Source organism: Cetorhinus maximus, chromosome 2 (assembly GCF_964194155.1).
Source record: "Cetorhinus maximus chromosome 2, sCetMax3.hap1.1, whole genome shotgun sequence".
Lineage (NCBI taxonomy): Eukaryota > Metazoa > Chordata > Chondrichthyes > Lamniformes > Cetorhinidae > Cetorhinus > Cetorhinus maximus.
The window spans coordinates 225,135,355-225,154,470 of NC_135880.1; the positions used below are offsets into that span (position 1 = coordinate 225,135,355).

Here is a 19,116-nt window from a genome sequence, read left to right on the forward strand (position 1 = left end):
GCTGCAGATACGGAGATCCAGACATGCAGAGTGTTGAATATGGAGTTGATGCATTTTTTTTTAAACTTCCCAAGCTGATAGTGGTTGCATGAGAAGCAATTGACCATTGCAGCTGCGGTAAAGATGTGGCTCACTGTGTAGTACAGTGCTATGGTCAAAAAATGGAAGCAACAGATTTCAATGTTAGTAAGATTCCCATAAATTATTCTAATGGACAGACAAAATGTTCATATTATTATGTCCATTTGAAGCCAGCAGGACAATTAAGTCTCAGATCTTCCAAACTTAGGTGCCATCTGCAGAGAGCATTTGAGTTGTTGTAAAGATGAAGTACTTGTGGATGCAGATCTTCACTGTGGACGGCAGTTGTGTGGCAACTTTATTAGATTAAAGTTGATTTATTCTCTCCCCCCCCTCCCACTCCCATGTGTGGTATTGGGAATAGTTGGGTAATAAATAAGCTCGCTGACAGTGTTGGATTGAGATGGTGAGAATATTTCTGCTCCTCTGCTGTCAGTGTGCTCCAGCTGGCCCGTTTCTTCTTCTGACTGTGATGTGATCCTATCTGGGTAGTGGGCTGAGTAAGACTGACTTCACTCTTCCAGCTTTGAATTGGCAAGAGCTTGGAATTCAAAAGCTCGGGCATGTATCCAGCTAATCCAAGATACTTGGAGCGATGTTCACCTCGGGAATGCTTTAAGAAAAGCCTGCTCCATAACCTTGTGACTTACCTTCCTTCAGCATGTTTGTCTCTTCTATTTTTCCATAATATTGTGATTATTTCACATTTACATCTTTTTACTCTGTTAACTAATTGAATGTAACATTATTAATTTATACATTATTTGATCAATCAGTAGTTGCAGTAGTTTCGAGCAGTGATTTTATTTTTTTTTAAGAAACAATTCCACTTTAAATGAGTGCGTCATCTATGCTCAGGGAAGCTTATGATGTAACATGCAAATATTGTTTCACAGCAGCTCCTGACAAGCGAGGAGCTGTGCAGACATGACAACTCCAGAAATAGAACAGTACATCGAAAGATGTGTGGTAAAGAGCTGGGACCAAGGAGGACACTGGAATCTGTCTCTACAGTTGGATATATGATTAGCTAATTTTCTTTCTCTGATGCCAAGTGCAGGTGTCAATGTGTCATTAAACCTAATTAAACATTGAATGCTTGGAATTGAGGGCACTGAATGGGCTCCAAATAAATGAGGAGTATTCAAATACCACACAGGTTTGGGCTTTACAGAGAGTTGCAGATTGCCGTGGGAGAAGGTGCTTGGAATGAAAAGAGAACCAACTTCTTGGAGGTACCTTTAACAGTGTGTTTTGAGAATCCACCTGAGCTTTGAGAAGAGCAAAATGTTAACCAATGAAGCAGTGAGTATGGAGCAATCAGAGGTAGGGCATGTCAGAGGCATGAAACTACCCCTGTGCGTAGACTTGAGAACAGGGATATTGGCAGAATAAAAGTTGTGTCTCTGTTGTGCTCTGATCACGTTTACTAGAATGGAAAGGAATTCACCCAAGACCTGCTCTACGTTAGTTTGGTTGTTAGCGTGAAGCTGAGTCACCTCTTTGCCAGTGATTTCCAGTGTGTCTGATGTGGCTTCAATCAGACTGACTGTTGGGATTAAAGGCAGCTTTCCTTGTAATGAAAAATACAACATTCAGTTTCTCACACCAGGGGGTCTGTGGATAATGCTTCCCAAATATGCACTCAGTGTGTGTGCTGCACAGTGTTGACAGCAACCAGTACTCAACTGAAAAAAATACACAGAACCGAGTCAGAATTAAACCCTACCACAGTATCATTTCAGAAATCAGATTCATGCTTTAGTTTGATGGAATTTAATTTAAATTAAACTCCACAACCACAAAATAAATTGTTGACAGCATATAAAAGTGTTAATATTAAACTCGTAATGAACATAACAAACATTGTACAAACAGTTTAGTGCAATTCCAGCTCTACACTTGCATCCCTAACCACTCGCATTCAACTAATAGAAGTCAGCAAACATTCAGCCCATAAATACGTAGCCAGGAGTTGATCAGCATAACAACCCTCTTACAGGGCTCCACTGGTGTTCAAGTGAAGTTTGATATTAGAATTCTCTGCTCAGTTTTGTTGGAAATCCCTAATTATGACAGCGGCTGACACCCCAAGTATTTACAACAAGCTGTTGGAATGATGGTTGTTGTCAGACCAATGCAAGTATACGTGGCTATGATTTTTCTGTTAAAAACATTGTGACTTGAAAACCTCGAGTCTGGAGCCTTTGCAAACAGCAGAATTTCCAAGGATCATGGAAAAGAAGTGCCAAATTTATTTGCAATTCTGATTGGCTCCTTTTTTTCTCTCGATGAAGAAATTTTAGCCAGAAAAGCCCTGACAGAGACATAGAGTGCTATGGGGACAAAGGAATGATGCCTCTGTCCCAAGAATGAGGTTGGATCTAAGCTGATACAAACAAAAAATATCGCAGATGCTGAAAATCTGAAATAAAAACAATAAAGCTGGAAAAATTCAGCAGGTCAGTTAGCATCTGTGGAGAGAAACAGAGGGGAGAATTTCCTCCTCATCGAGGGGGGTGGTTTGCAGGGGTGGGCGCGCAGCCAATCAGCTGGGCACCACCATTTTACTTGGGCGGGCCAATTAAGGCCCACCCAGCGTGACCTGCTCCCGGAAGCGCTGAGCACTCCCTGTGAGGGCGGGCGGGGGGAGTAGGCTGAGTTGGGGAGTGCGCTCTTTCGTGCATGTGCACAGAAATCTCTGAGGCACAAAGGTGCCTCGGAGATTAGTTTCACGTATAAAACATTGAATAAAGGGAGAAAGAAATCTTAAAGACATGTCCCCTCATGTGAAACTGTCACATGAGCTGGGACATATTCATTAATTTTCATAAAAACTTTTCCAACACTTTAAAAACGTTCATGGAACTTCATCCCGCCCGGAGATGAGGTTCGCATTTTACATGGAAGACCGCCTGGGCTCATTGCCTGCCCCCCAACCTTAAGGTTGGACGGGCAGCTCAGGTCAATGCTTTAATTGATTGTTGAATGGCCTTAATAGGCCTTTGCCAGTTCAGCGGGCGCGCAGCCCACTTGGCTGCACCGAAGTGAAAATCTGAATGACGCGCGGTGATGACGGGACGCACAGCCGACGTCACCCCGCATCATTTTGCGCCTCGGCGAACGGGCCCCACCCCTGCTCGCCGAGCCGAAGATTCTACCCAAAGCTAACATTTCAGGTCAGGTGGCCTTTCCTGAGAAGTAAAGAAAGTAAGAATTGTAAGAGTTTTTAAGCCAGTGGAAGGGGCAAGGGGGCAGAAAGAACAAAGAGCAAGCCCTGTGATCTAAGTTGCACACTAGAACAACCCTGGGCAAAGTTCACTAGGATGATGATTTAATTCTATAATTCACTCATTTTAAAGGATTATATACTTCAGACCTTGGGAGCCAAGGCATTGCGCTGCACCATAAACATCTGAGTGATTCCAAACCACATTTAATCCGGAATTGGACAGCAGCCTAAATCAGGACATTATTCTGGCTTTTTAGCGGTTTCAGAGACAAACAACAATGATTCTGTTAACAGTAAGTTTATTTTAGAAGGTGTTGAAAATTTTGCTGCTTTTTCTTGGAATAGTAACTTAACTGAAGTTTTCACAATAATGAACGGGAATTGACAATTTCATAAAACCAAAAACCTGCTGGAAATACATAGCAGGTCCAGTAGCCTCTGCGGGAGAGAAACAGAGTTAACGTTTCAGGTCGATGACCTCTCATTAAAACCCCTTTACAACAAAACTTTCGTGCTGACGGATTAATAAATAGTTCAAACACTGCGGATCTCAAGTTGAAAGGGAGGGAGACAGGAGTGAGGGAAAAAAGCAGGTGGAGACTTTTCTCCCACAGAAAATGTGGAATAGATTATTCAGAAAAGCCATTGAAATTGATGTTATGAAGGGGTTCTGGAGATCCATGGGGGGGTTATGACGAGAGAAGGTAGGTTTGCAGGATTCATCCCTGAAAAAGAAACAGACTTGCTGGGCCTTGTAGTCTTTTCCAGTCCAATGTTTATTCAGCAGCACAATTTGAGATTGATTCCAGCCTGCAATTTAAGAGAAATGTGAGAAGCATGTGGAAGTTGTGACCTGCAGCATTATAAAGGGACAATCGCAGAGTTAGACATGTTTTCATTGGTAGAAGGAGGGTTGAGAGGGTTGTGATTTCGGTTTTTAAAATGATGGGCATGGATATGAGTAGGCTATTCAATTTAAACGGAATTTGCAGAATGAAAAGGAAGTACTAATATGGTCAGTGCCACCAAAATAGAGATTAGAAGCAGTGCTGTTTTGCAGATGGTCGCTTCTGCAGTCATGTTTTACAGTATTGCAATAAACCATTCAGAAAATGTAAAGCCTGTTGGAGAGAAGGGCTTTTGTTTTTGAAAGCAGGCAAACCAAGAGGCTTTCGAGGGGGCATTCCAGATCATAGCAGTGTGCTGGCTAAAAGTGCAACCACCAGAGATAGAGCAGAGGAGTGGGTACAGACCCTTATAATTGCCTTAACCATCATGGCTGTGGGGAGCTGGACCATGAAGGATTATTACAGCTTTTTGGACAAATGATCTACTTTCCATTCATACACTAGAGAATGATATCACAGAGAATGATGCCACCTAAGCTGAATTTATATTGCTCCTTTCCAAGCAGTCTCCTGCAGTCAAGGACTAAATCAAAAGAAATCAGTGGATTTAGTTTTACACCAATGACGAGGAAGAGCCAGTTTTTACTGGATGGGCTTGGTTATGGCTAATCTTAATGAGACTAGTAAACATTTTAATGGTGGTGCCACTTCCTGTAATATTGTCATGTTTGAATGTCAACATTATCTCCATTGTGTTGTCACACTTAGCTGCTGGGCAAAATATCATGGCCAGCATCTACATGCACTCAACTTGGAGGCCCACAATACAGCCAGTTTATAAGAGGGGAAGGCTGTTAATAAAAGAAACTCAGATAGCTTGCTTCCTCTCCTGAGATTGCTGGATGCAATGTAATAACAGCTCCACTACCATTTGTTTAGATTGCCGTAGACTGCATCCTCACTTTTACAATGCCCTGTATGCCCAGTGCCATATAAGTTTGTTGATAAAATTAAGGCACATGATATTAAAGAGAATGTGGCAGCATTGGCAGGAAGCACAGGAAAGGCCGGAATATTCATAAGGTGGCGGTTCATGGATGTTTTGTTCAAATTTTAGTGGTGTCCTAAAGGGTAAATGTTGGGACCATTTAATGTCATTACATTACATTAAAATAGGGAAAGTGTTTTACCAGAAAGAGGACTATAAGCAACTTCAGGTGGTCACAGCCAGTTTAGTAGATTGGGCAGATAGATGGCAGTGAAAGTTAATCTAGAGAAATATGAGGCAATGGATTTGCGTGGAAAATTCAGGAAAGGTCATACACATTAAATGATAAAGGTTTAAAAATAGCAAAGCAGAGAGACCAAGGGATTCGGAAAAACAAATCTTTAAAAGTGGGGAGCAAAGTTGTTGAAAAAGTATATGGGATTCTAAATCTTATAAATGGAGACATCAGGTACAAAAGCAAAGAGACCGTGCTAAATCCTTACTGATCATGTATGGTAATCTCAGCAAATTCTTGTTTGTGGAGGCGAGGAGACTGGTTGTTGAAGGGTTTCAAGGAACCATCCCCAAGGTGATGTAGCAGAAGCTATACAAGGTGGCTCTCTGTGGATAAGCGGAGCTGTTATTACATTGCATCCAGCAATCTCAGGAGAGGAAACAAGCTACCTGAGTTTCTTTTATTAACAGCCTTCCCCTCTTATAAACTGGCTGTATTGTGGGCCTCCAAGTTGAGTGCATGTAGATGCTGGCCATGATATTTTGCCCAGCAGCTAAGTGTGACAACACAATGGAGATAATGTTGACACTCAAGCATGACAATATTACAGGAAGTGGCACCACCATTAAAATAGTTTACTAGTCTCATTAAGATTAGCCATAACCAAGCCTATCCAGTAAAAGATGATTCTTCCTCATCACTGGTGTAAAAATAAATCCACTGATTTCTTTTGATTTAGTCCTTGATGCAGGAGACTGTTGGCAAAGGAGCAATATAAATTCAGCTTAGGTGGCATCATCCTCTGTGATATCATTCTCTAGTGTATGAATGGAAAGTAGAACATTTGTCCAAAAAGCTGTAATAATCCTTCATGGTCCAGCTCCCCACGACTTGAAGTAAATAACAAACTGTCTCACCTTATCAGTGGTGCTGTGTAAATATTGGATACAATGCCATTTTCCTTCTCGCAGTCATGCACACATACAATTACACTGTGATATTTCCTAGATAATTTAATAACCAGCATTGCACCCACCTGCCAGCTGCCTACAGATGCCACAACCCAGCTCCCAGCTGTTGATCTGGCAGTAGATAAGTTACCAATTTGTAATTTATTTTGTTTACAATCCTCACCTGGAATAGACAACAACAGCCTCCCTATGTATGGTGCTTAATAAGTCTTCCAATAACTGGAATAAATTATTAAATAATGTCAATACAGAAAGGGAAGTGTGGACGCTTGAATGTAGAGAAGAACATCTCACCAAAATGTCGTGTTTATGCTGCCGTTAATTTGTTTCAGGTCCCAGGAGATTGGTGTTCGTGAGGCTTTTTATATCACGTATCCTAACAACAGTTTTGTAGACCTATGAAAAACTGGGTCTACAACCCTGCCACTTACACAAAACAGCCACATTTGGCAGTGTGTGGGGTGGAAGTGCACGCTCCCGGAATCTGATCTAACACATTGGCAAATTAAAAGATGTTTCTGCTCACCAACAAAGTATCCATCTCAGTGATGCATTAACAGAGTTATCCCACTCTTCGGCTTGCAGTTAATGAAAGAGAAGTTATTCAGTATGATGATAAGTTAAAATCCCTCAAGACTCAAGTTAAAAATCGGAAAGTCAGATGAAGAATTCCTCAGGGCAGTGTCCTAGGCCCAACCATCTTCAGCTGCTTCATCAATGATCTTCCTTCCATCATAAGGTCAGAAGTGGGATGTTTGCTGATGATTGCACAATGTTCAGCACCATTCACGACTTCCCACGTACTGACGTAGTCCATGTCCAAATGCAGCAAGACCTGAAAAATATCCAGCCTTGTGCTGACAAGTGGCAAGGAAAATTCCCACCATGCAAGGACCAGGCAATGACCATCTCCAGCAAGAGAGAATCTAACCATCATCTCTTGACATTCAATAGTATTACTACCACCTCTGAATCCCTCACTATCAACATCCTGGGAGGTTACCATTGACCAGAAACTGAACTGGACCGGCCATTAAAATACTGTGGCTACACAAGCAGGTCAGAGGCTAGGGATCCTGCAGCAAGTAACTCTCCTCCAGACTCCCCAAAGCCTGTCCACAAGGCACAAGTCAGGAGTGTGATGTAATACTCCCCATTTGCCTGGGTGAGTGCAGCTCCCACAACACTTAAGAAGCTTGACACCATCCAGAACAAAGCAGCCCACTTGATTTGGCACCCCATCCACAAATATTCACACTCTCCACCACTGACACACAGTAGCAGCTGTGTGTACCATCTACAAGATGCACTGCAGGAACTCAGCAAGCCTCCTTAGGCAGCACGACTGCTACCATCTAGAAGGGCAAGGGCATCAGACACATGGAAACACCACCACCTGGTAGTTCCCCTCGAAGTTACTCACCATCCTGACTTGGAAATATATCACCGTTCCTTCACTGTCGCTGGGTCAAAATCCTGGCATTCCCTCCTTAACAACGCTGTGGGTGTACCTACACCAAGTGGACTGCAGCATTTCAAGAAGGCAGGTCACCACCACCTTCTCAAGGGCAGTTAGGGATGGGTAATAAATGCTGGCCCAGCCAATGATGCCCACATCCCGTAAATGAATTTATTTTAAAATTGTGAAATAAGTTAGCGGGAAAGGACAATGGAGCTGACACTGTAAATGGGATCAATCAAATGGATTTCTTGAGAGGACGAGGTGTTTAGATGAAATTGCTACATTAAAAGGACAGGCATTAATGGCTTTATGTTGCCTCCCTGCACCCTCCCCCACCAAACACACTACCCCTGCAGCCATGCCCTTACCCGCCCATACCCTCTGCGCCAGGATTAGGTGAGTTATTTGTTGTGCCCAGCAGAGACCCATTGAAACTGTGAGCCCACTTCTCAGAATGTGCTTCAGTCAAATAGTCCAGCTTCCTGAAGTCGTTATTCAAAAACGAATACCGATTGTCTAAGTCGGAACAAAACCTTCATGATTAAGTTATCCTTGGTATGGAAGATAAGTTCTTTTTTGTTACTGCAAGAATCTTGAAATATTGCACTTTTTACAGTAAATTGGAACTGACAGCCACTACTGTTACTGTATTGGTGTAATAATGGTGAAGCTCTTATAAAATATCTTCCAAAATTCACATCTTAATTGGCTGAAAAGGGAATAAAATCACTTTCCGTTTTCATGCTTAGAAAACTGAAAGTATATGAACAAATTCATCCTCCCAAAGCTGTTGTTAAATCTGCATTATCTGAAGTCTACTTCTCTGTAAAGATTCGCAGTGCTATACATGAGAAAGTAGCAAACCCTTTGAAAGAGATTCTTAAGAAATAAACCAAGTCGTTTAGAAAACAATTGTGCTGTAGCTTCATGCCCTCTAAATCATGGTCCAATATAGAACTAGAGCAATCCCATCTGTTATGATGCAGCAGACAATGTGTGTCAGGTGGATCGAATCCACGAGGGAAACATGATCGCGCTATCACAACGGTTTTGCCATTTGTATTTATTTCGAAATGCGTGCCCTGAATTCAGAAGTAGTAAGTCCACCAAGACTTCAGATTTTTTTTAAACTAAATTAAACATTTATTAGCAAAAAAGATTTTAAGCACATATATAGGTCTACAAATTACTACTATAATAATTCTTAAAACCTCTAATTAATCTGGCTTCCAATTGCACCCCCATTAAGTCAACAGTAAAAAAAAAAAACAATAGATTTTAAATAGATCCAGGCAAGTCAACACAATACTCTGGACAGTAGAATTCAAAGTGGCTTTTCCCAGCTTCGGTTTCTGTAGACAGCAGCTTAATGCACAAACACTGGAAGCTTCTCACACCTCTGGTAGATCTTACAATACCTTCCCTGACACACATCCTCATTCTCCTTTATACATGTTTCTCCTTTTTAATGTAAATTCCATTGTTCCCACATGCTTTGGAGCTTTACCTTTCTCATCATATAAATCTTTTTCTGGTGCTAATATTGTCAGTAACCTTTGGGAAAAATAAACACACTGCTTGACCTAGCTTCTCTGGCTTGGTTTAAACATCCTACCATTTCTTTGAAATTCAAACTGCCCTGATTTATCTAAAAATGCAAATTCTCCTCACTTTACATTCTAAGAGTTCAGCCCTGTTTGTATTTAGCATTTCAAACCTAGCATCTTTTGATGAGCCAAAGCCTTCAAACCAGCTGCCTCCAATTCATTTAAATTACACTCTCTCTCTTTCTCACTCACTCACTCTCTCTCTCTCTCTCACTCACTCACTCACTCAGTCACACACAAACACGTTCCCTACTCAAACCCCACTATTAACCTACTTTTACAATAAATCACAATAATATGAGAATTATTATACTTTCATGACACATCCAGCACGCTAGTCCGAGTGCTACTGGCGAAGCCTACGTTCCTGGATCTAGCAGGCTTGTGCTAAAGAGTGGTAGAATATTTGCTTGAGGGTAGTGAATGAGGAACTTACAGTTGAAGCTTAGATCTAAAAGATATGCATGTGATCAAAACACAGACAAGAAGGGGGTTGGTAAAGGGGTTGTGCTGCTGGTGGTAGGAGTTAGGTCAGTGTTAGAGTGAAAACCCATAAAGTATGCAAAAGGAATCTTTGGAAATATTTGTGCAGATTAAGCCCTTAAATTGGACCTCGGGTTCTGGTGTAGACTAACCCTTCATTCATTGATTCTTCAAGTGTGGCTAGCTGCCGGTACATCAAGGTGAGCCTGGGATGGTCACAGCTCAGTCTCTGGTCTGTTTTATGTCATTAATAACAGCATCAAGATTAACAGGCCTGCTGTAAAAGCATAATCATCATGGAGTGATATTCAACAGCTGCACCTTAGTCATGAACAGGTGTCAGAGATAAGTGTACTTGTTCTTTCAGATAAATGTCCTCTGCCCTTGAGAAGATAGAGTTCTGTTTACATGAGGAACTTTCTCTCTTATTGAACAAAACCATTCAGGTACCACAATGATATTCCAGTAAGTGGCTAATGCCTTTAGAGAAAATGTGTTGACGAATGCACAGTTTAAGAGCAAGGAGCAGCGGCTGCTTCAGTGGCCTGAAAACTGGAAAAATTCAGCCATTTTGGACCAAGCTGGAGGAATGTAATAACTGTCATATAACAAAACCTGCTCTGTAAAATCAGTGAAGGTCAGTTATGTACCAAGAAATTCTGATGCGCACATTGTACAGAGGCTCAGAGATTCATCTCTTGAGCTACGTTGGCTAAAACAACCCCACTTACACTGCCAACTCTCAACAAATTTGTGCTTTATATGCAGCTCAATTCATAGCCCCTGCACGTGCCAGGCACTTTGCTTACACGCTGACATAAGAGCAGTTAGATTGGTGATAACCGACCAGATAAAAGCGTGTGAAACTTACTTCAGTGAAAGGAACATCAAGAATTACATCAGGTTACATAAAATAATGCTCATATATGTGTATATTTTATGTGAACCTCTTTCCTCTCTTAATTACCTGTTCCCACACTGGCCCATATCCCTTTACTCTCTTCTCTGTCATGAATGCATCAAAAATCTCCTTAGATGCCTCAATGTTGCCTGCTTTAACCAGTCCACGTGGCAACAGGTTCCATATTTTCACTACTCTTGTTTTTAAAAGAATGATAAAACCCTCAAATTCTTTATTTGATTTCTTGGTGGTTAATCATATTTATATTTCTTTCTTATGGCCTCAACCACTCTTGAACCCCTTCATAATTTTAAAGGCCTCTATTTGGTCTCCTCAGACTCTTTTATAGGGAAAAGAGCTTCAGCTTGCCTGCTCAGTCTTTTCTGATCGTTGTATCGTTCCAATTCTGGGAACCTCCTTATAAATCTTTCCTGAACTTCTCCAGTGCTTCAATATCTTATTTTTTGTAGTATGGAGACCAGTAGTATGCACACATCTAAGGTTCTATATAAATGTGACATTTTGTATTCTATCCCTCTAGAATTGAACCCCAGTACTCTCTAACAAAAACAAAAATACCTGGAAAAACTCAGCAGGTCTGACAGCATCTGTGGAGACGAACACAGTTAACATTTCGAGTCCATATGATTCTTCATCAGAACTAAGAAATATAGAAATGAGGTGGAATATAAGTTGGTTGAAGTGGGGTGGGACAGGTAGAGGGCCAGTGATAAGTGGAGGCAAAGAAGAGATTGCCAAAGATGTCATAGACAAAAGGACAAAGGGGTGTTGATGGTGGTGACATTAGCTGAGGAATGTGCTAATGGGGACATTAAGGGTAGAAAGCAGGACGAGCAAGGCACAGATAGCCCTAGTGGGGGTGGGGTGGGGGGAAAGGGATTGAAATAGGCTAAAAGGTAGAGACAAAACAATGGATGGAAATGCATTTAAAAATAATGGAAATAGGTGGGAAAAGAAAAATATATATTAAAAAAAATATATAAAAAATTATAAATTATTAGAAAAGGGGGGATAGGAAAGGGGGTGGGGTTGGAGGAGAGAGTTCATGATCTAAAGTTGTTGAACTCAATATTCAGTCCAGAAGGCTGTAAAGTGCCTAGTCGGAAGATGAGCTGCTGTTCCTCCAGTTTGCGTTGAGCTTCACTGGAACAATGCAGCAGGCCAAGGACGGACATGTGGGCATGAGAGCAGGGTGGAGTGTTGAAATGGCAAGCGACAGGGAGGTCTGGGTCATGCTTGCAGACACACCGAAGTTAATTGACTGCCACTTCTCTCCCAGGAATGCCTACCCAGCACTCTCTAGCCTTCTTAATTTGTATTGTTATGTTTAGTGATTTATTTATCTTTGTTTCAAAATCCCTTTTGCTTTTCACACCTTATTTCAGTTTTGCACCTTTCAATGAATAAATTGTCTCCTTATTCTCCTGAATTTGAATCTGATGCTGCAAACCTATTTGTCTTTCTGTAATTTGAACCAGTTTGTCACATTGTTAACTACATCCTCCAATTTTAAATGCAGATCTCTAACTCCTGAGTTCAAATCATTTATGGATATGGTGAGCAGCAGTGGTCCAAATGTTGAGGTATCTCTAGTGGACATAACTGCTCCATTCAAACCGAAAATCATATAAAAATTTGTCATTTTCCAGTATCTCTTAAAATAATTAAATTAGTTTGTGTTTCCACTACATTACATAATGAGAACAGGATAAGGGTGGCATTACTGCAGCAGGAAATCTATGTGTTTAGCCCAATTAAAAATTCCAGACTGGATGTGTACAGCCCCCAGTAGTACTCTTGGGTTAATAGTGTGTAAAAGTGAATGTAGTACTTTAGGGTGAAGCAGTTTTATTAGAACTGATTCTCACAGGCTAGTGAGAACCACTTGTTTTTGGAAATGATAAGCTGAACAGTTCCATTCAGTCCCCTGTCAGTCCTCATTCTCAGAAAGTAACAACATGAGCCAACTCTTGGGTTTCTTTCTCCATCTGTACACTAAAGGCGTTCCTGTTTTGCCTTCAGTGCATGTGTGTCAATATCTCCCTTGTCCCTTCTGTCTCTTGCCACTACTCTTGGCGACTCTGACGCACGTGATCTATTAGGCATATTGGAACAGAAGTCAGCCTTTTAGCCCCTCAGGTCTGTTCTGCCGTTCAGTTCGATCATGGTTGACCTGTATCTCGGCTCCATTTAACTGCCATTGCACCTTATCCCTTGATGCCCTTATCTAGAAAAAAAATCTATCAATTGGAGTATTAACATTTCTATTGACCTACAGCATCCACAACCTTTTAATGGGGTGGAGGGAGAGTTCCAGATTCCCAGTGCCCTTTTTGTGGAAAAGTTCTTCCTGATTTCATTCTTAAATGCCATTGCCTTTAATGTTAAGGTTATGCCCCCTTATTCTGGATCACTGCACCAGAGGAAAGACTTAATCTATATCTATCCTATCAAATCCCTTTATTATCACAAACTTGATTACATTAACACTGCAGTGTGTATTACTTATTATGAACTATAATACTGCTGCGGACAGCTCTGTGTAAATTGATTTCCAGCTAGATGATGGACTGAATCAATCCCACGATTGTGAAGTTGGACACCAACAAACTCCATCCATCTATGAATGTGATTTATGGAAAATCTAATCTAATATTCACATGCCGTGAGTTTGTATTGCAGTAAAGAATATTACACAGAATGGAGAATTTACGTGGGAAGATTATTTTGGGATTTGAGAAGCGCACAGTCCTGATTGTATTCCAGGGGGAGGAAAAAAAATTAAACTGCATTCATTTGAATAATGATTCAACTGTGATGCCTGAGCATTATGTTATGTGTACACTTTGCTAGCCCTTAGCTGAGCTGCAAGTAGGAGTTCGAAGCAATATTGTTCTGTGTGCGACAGGTGTCAAGCTTGGGTCAGGTTACCAGAGTGCTGGACACTAATGTTTGGCTGGGAGCAGGTGCTGTATGTATAGCTCAAGCTTAGTTATCTGTCAGTCTGGACACCAAACAAGAATATTGATTCTGAAACCAGTTGCAAAATGATAATATCGAGTGATGTCCCGTCTGACAGAGGTTGTTCTGTGGTAATGCTGGCTTTGATCTAATTGTAATGCATCACTCTTATTGGAAGAATGTAGTGGCTTCAGCCCTACCGCTAAGGTGCCAGCAATAGGAGCAGTGAAGTTCGAGTTGCCTGGCGCTCAGAGTAGAGTTGCTGTTAAGGTCCATCTTAAATTCTACAGTATAAATATTCCTTGACTGCTTCATTACCCCTAAGTGTTAGTTTGACTCCGTTAGATCATGTCTCTGAGCCAGAATTATGTGGATTTGAATCCCACAAAGAATTTGAATACATATTCGAAGATGATACTCCACAAGTGATGAAGGATTGCTGCATTTTCAGAGCTGATTCCTATGAGTGATGCCATTTAGGTTGGTCTTAAAGATTGCACGGTACAACTCAAAGGGTGAGGAGCTCTGTCTCTCTCCTCTCTTTTCTCTCTCTCTCTCTTCTCTCTCTCGTTCTTGCTTTTTCTCTCTCGTTCTCACTTTCTCTCTCCCACTCTGAATTGGTCTGCATTCCTCCCTCAACCAACACCACAAAGCTGATTAACTGCCTAATTCATCGCAAGAATAAAATACTGTGAATATTGGAAATCGGAAATAAAAACCGAAAATACTGGAAGTATTGAGCTTCTGTGGAGAGAGGAGCAAAGTTAATGGCTGGGAATTTGTCAGCTCTACTGGTCGGAGAACCAGCGGGGAAGCCTCGTCAGGTCCGTGGGGGAGGCCTGACAGAATCAAGTGCCCTTCTGACATTTAATTGGCTGCCGCTGTGCCATCCCTGGAGTTGAGGCCCCGGAGGCAGAGCTTCCACTCATCGAGAGCTGCTGGACAATTGGAGACTGGCAGCTCGCTTTTGCTGCCTATGGCAACAGGAACAATAACTGCTGGCAGCACTGCAATGAAGAGTGCAGGAGGACATGCCAGGAGCAGCACCAGGCATACCTAGAAATGATGTGTCAACCTGGTGAAGCTACAACACAGGACTACATGTGTACCAAACAGCAGAACAGGCATGCAATAAGTGGAGCTAAGTGATCTCACAACCACTGGATCAGATCTAAGCTCTGCAGTCCTGCCACATCCAGTCGTGAATGGCGGTGGACAATTAAACAACTCACTGGAGGAAGAGGCTCCATAAATATCCCCATCCTCAATGAGCCCAGAACATCAGTGCAAAAGATAAGATTGAAGCATTTGCAATAATCTTCAGCCAGAAGTGCCGAGTGGGTGATCCATCTCGGCCTCCTCTGGAGGCCCCAGCATCACAGATGTCAGTCTTCAGCCAATTCAATTTACTCCACGTGACATCAAGAAACGGCTGAAGGCACTGAACACTGCAAAGGCTATGGGCCCTGACAGTATTCCACCAATAGTACTGAAGACGTGACTTGTGCTCCAGAACTTGCCGCGCCCCTAGCCAAGCTGTTACTGTCCAGCTACAACACTGGCATCTACCCAGCAATGTTGAAAATTGCCCAGCTATGTCCTGTCCATAAAAAGCGGGACAAATCCAACCCAGCCAATTACTGCCCCATCAATCTACTCGCCATCATCAGTAAAGTGATGGAAGAGGTTGTCAACAGTGCTATCAAGCGGCACTTGCTTAGCAATAACCTGCTCACTATGCTCAGTTTGGGTTCTGCCAGGGCCACTCAGCTCCTGATCTCATTACAGCCTTGGACCAAAAAGCTGAATTCAAGAGATGTAGTGAATGTGACTGCCCTTGACATCAAGGCAGCATTTGACAGACTGTGGCATCAAGGAGCCCTAGCAAAACTGGAGTCAATGGGGATAAAGGGGAAAACTCTCCACTGGTTGGGGCCACATCTAGCACAAAGGAAGGTGGTTGTGATTTTTGGAGCTCAATGATCTCAGTCCCAGGATATCACTGTAGGAGTTCCTCAGCGTAGTGTCCTAGGGCCAACCATCTTCAGCTTCTTCATCAATGACCTTCCCTCCATCAGAAAGTCAGAAATGGGGATGATCGTACAATGTTCAGCCTAATTTGCAACTTCCCAGATGCTGAAGCAGTCCATGTTCAAATGCAGCAAGATCTGGGCAACATTCAGTCTTGGGCTGATAAGTGGCAAGCAATATTCGCGCCACACAAGTGCCAGGCAATGACCATCTCCAACAAGAGAGAATCTAATCATTTCCTCTTGACATTGGCTTTATCATCGCTGAATTCCCCTCTATCAACATCCTGGGGGTTACCATTGGCTAGAAACTGAACTGGACTAGCCATATAAATACTGTGGCCACAAGAGCAGGTCAAAGGCTGGGAAATCCTGTGGTGAGTAACTCACCACCTGACTCCCCAAAGTCTCTCACCATCTACATGGCACAAGTTAGGAGTGTGATGGAATACTGTCCACTTGCCTGGATGAGTGCAGCTCCAACAACTCGGGGAGCTCGTCGCCATCCAGGACAAAGTAGCCCAGTTTGATTGGCAACCCATCCACCACCTTCAACATCCACTCTCTCCACCATCCTTTTTGATCCAGAGTTGGTTGTCAAGTTCCATATCCTAACCTTCACCAAAATTGTCTGTTTCCATCTCTGACCCACGTAGCCCCTGTCCTATCAGTCCTTACCAACCTCCATTAGTTCTCCTTTCCTTCTTTGCCTTGTTTACTGAATCTAAAATCTTTGTTCTCAGCTACAAAAATCACCCTAAACACCTTTGCCTTGCTATCCTTCCCCTCCTTTAAAAACCTCCTCATACTCTACCTTTTTGGTCGTGTCTTCAGTAACTTTATCAGGAGGCAGTCACGCCCCTTGGGTTAAGAAGCGGCCTGGTTAATAATCAGGGCCAGGAAGGTGTGACTGCAAGTCAGATAAGGGGACCACACGAGCAGTGCTGGAGGACCCTTGACCTTTGCCCTTATCCAGCAGGTACAAGGTGACTTAAATGAAGGTACCTTGTGCAATGCATCACTGATGATACAAAGCTAGATGGAAAAGTAAACCCTGGCCAGGATTTTACAGCCCTCCCATCCGGCAGGTCCCGCTGAACTGAATGGAGAGTTAAATGGCTCGCCGCATCTGCCAGGCGGAGACATGCCATGGTAGGGCCATAAAATCCTGGCCTATGGGGAGGGCACTTAGAGTCTACAAAGGAATATAAATAGATTAATGGAATGGGCAAAATGGTAGAAAATGGAGAAATGTGGAGAAATGCAAGGTTATTCACTTTGGTAGAAAAATAGAAAAATAATTTTTGGAAGATAAGAAACAGAGGAATTTAGCTATCCTTGTACACAAAACACTAAGTTCATGTGCAGGTGACAGCAAGCAATTAGGAAGACATGGTATATTGACCTTTATTGCAAGGGATTTGGAGTACAAGAATAAGGAAATGTTGGTGCAATTGAACAGAGCTCTGGTGAGCCATATCCTGGAGAACCGTGTCCAGGTTTGGTCTCTGTATCTAAGGAGGATCTGCAAAGGTTCACTAGATTGGTTCCTAGGATGCAAGGGTTGTCCTGTGAGGAAGGTTTAGGCTGATCTTTGTAGCTGAGAACAATGGTTTTAGATATAGTGGATGAGAGAAAGGAAAACTACTGGTAAGGACTGGTAGGAAAAGGGCTACAAGTGGGGGATGACTCAGGTGGAAACCACAGTTTCCTGTGAGTTAAATGGGGCCTGTCCTCTCTGGAGCTTAGACAAATAAGAGGTAGTTTTATTGAAATGTATAAAATTCTAAGAGGGTTTGACAAGGCGGATGCTATTTCCCTGGCTGGAGAGCCTAGAATTAGGGATCATAGCCTCAGGATAAGGGGTTGGCCATTTAGGATTGAGATGAAGAAAAATTTCTTCACTCTGTGTGTTATAAATCTTTGGAATTCTCTTGCTCAGGGGACTGTAGATGCTCAGTCGTTGAGTATGTTCGAGGTGCAGGTTAATAGATCTTTGGACACCAAGGGAATCTGGGGATATGGGGTTCAGGCAGGACAGTGGAGTTGAGGTAAGAAATCATTTATTGATCTTATTGAATTGCAGAGCAGGTTCATGGGGATGTATGGCCGAGTCCTATTTCTTATGCTCTTCCTTTGTTACTCTTGTGCCTATTTTCATCATGTTTTATTACAATAAAGGAGCTATATCAGTTTAAGTTACAAAGCAATCTCAAATGTACTGGAATCCATAATTGGGCTTAACATGCAGTGTTTAACACTAAGCACTTATCTAAATTATAATAATTCTATTACTGTCTAATGTACCAAGTGTTTGGTCATTAATTTTATTGAGAATTTTAAGCACACGGTGATTAATACGCTTTTATTTACCAGTCACAATGAGGATTTGACCTTGCATATAGCTTTTTCACCACTTCCTACTCCATCCTCAAGAGTATATTTCAACTGCTCCAAAGTGATATTTGCTTTCCAGCTCACAAGCATTTGTTGGTGTCTTGTGCATGAGACTGGGTACTTTCGTGCCATTTGATAGCCTCAACTGGAGTATTGTGTCCAGTTCTGAGCACCGCACTTCAAGGAAGATGTTAAGGCAATGAGAGGGGGTGCAGAAAAGATTTACAAGAATGGTTCCAGGGATGAAAGACTTCAGTTATGTCGATAGATTGAAGATCTATCTATAGCTGTTGCCCTTGCAGAAGAAAAGGTTGAGAGAAGATTTATAGATGTATTCAAATTAACAAGGGCTCTGGGCAGGGTAGATAGGGAGAAACTGTTCCCATTGGTGGATGGACTGAGAACCAGAATGTACTGATGTAAGGTAATTGGCAAAAGAAGCAATGGCAACATGAGGAAAAACATTTCACGTAGCGAGTGGTTAGGATCTGGAATGCACAACCTGGGAGTGTAGTGGAGACTGAGGCTTTCAAAGGAAAATTGGATAATTACCTGAAGAAAATAGCTGGGGAGTGGGACTAGATGAGTTGCACTTGCAAAATACCAACATGAATGTGAAGGCTGAATGGCCTCCTTCTGAGCTGTAACCATCCTATGATTCTATAAATGTTGAGGTTTTTTTATGGCCCACATCCACAAGGTTAAAATTGACTCAACTCTGGCCACACAGTCCTCACAAACATACCTCTGGGCTGGTTTCAAACTCGGATTGCAGAGTTGAAAGGAAGATGGCTTGACCAGTTAGGTCACATAGGTCTATATTGTACTGTTGTTTCAGTGGACAAGATCAGGGGGTTACACAGATTGGACTCTGATGAAAACTCTGCTCCCCCAATCAA

General features: G+C 42.2%; 1 protein-coding gene across 5 annotated transcripts in view; it reads left to right on the forward strand.

Moving 5' to 3' along the window:
- The window catches only part of nectin1b (nectin cell adhesion molecule 1b), a 603,780-nt gene that overhangs the window by 175,256 nt on the left and 409,408 nt on the right, over positions 1 to 19,116 (forward strand). The window contains exon 6 of one of the 5 annotated variants that reach the window (XM_078533119.1): positions 6,688 to 6,879. The exons of 2 other annotated variants lie outside the window; for them this stretch is intronic. In XM_078533119.1, coding sequence (XP_078389245.1) covers positions 6,688 to 6,749 — 62 coding nt within the window. In that variant the 3' untranslated portion in view covers positions 6,750 to 6,879. Of the gene's footprint in view, positions 1 to 977; positions 1,239 to 6,687; positions 6,880 to 19,116 lie in introns of those variants that run through there. 2 more of the 5 variants (XM_078533127.1, XM_078533136.1) reach the window with 2 other exon arrangements.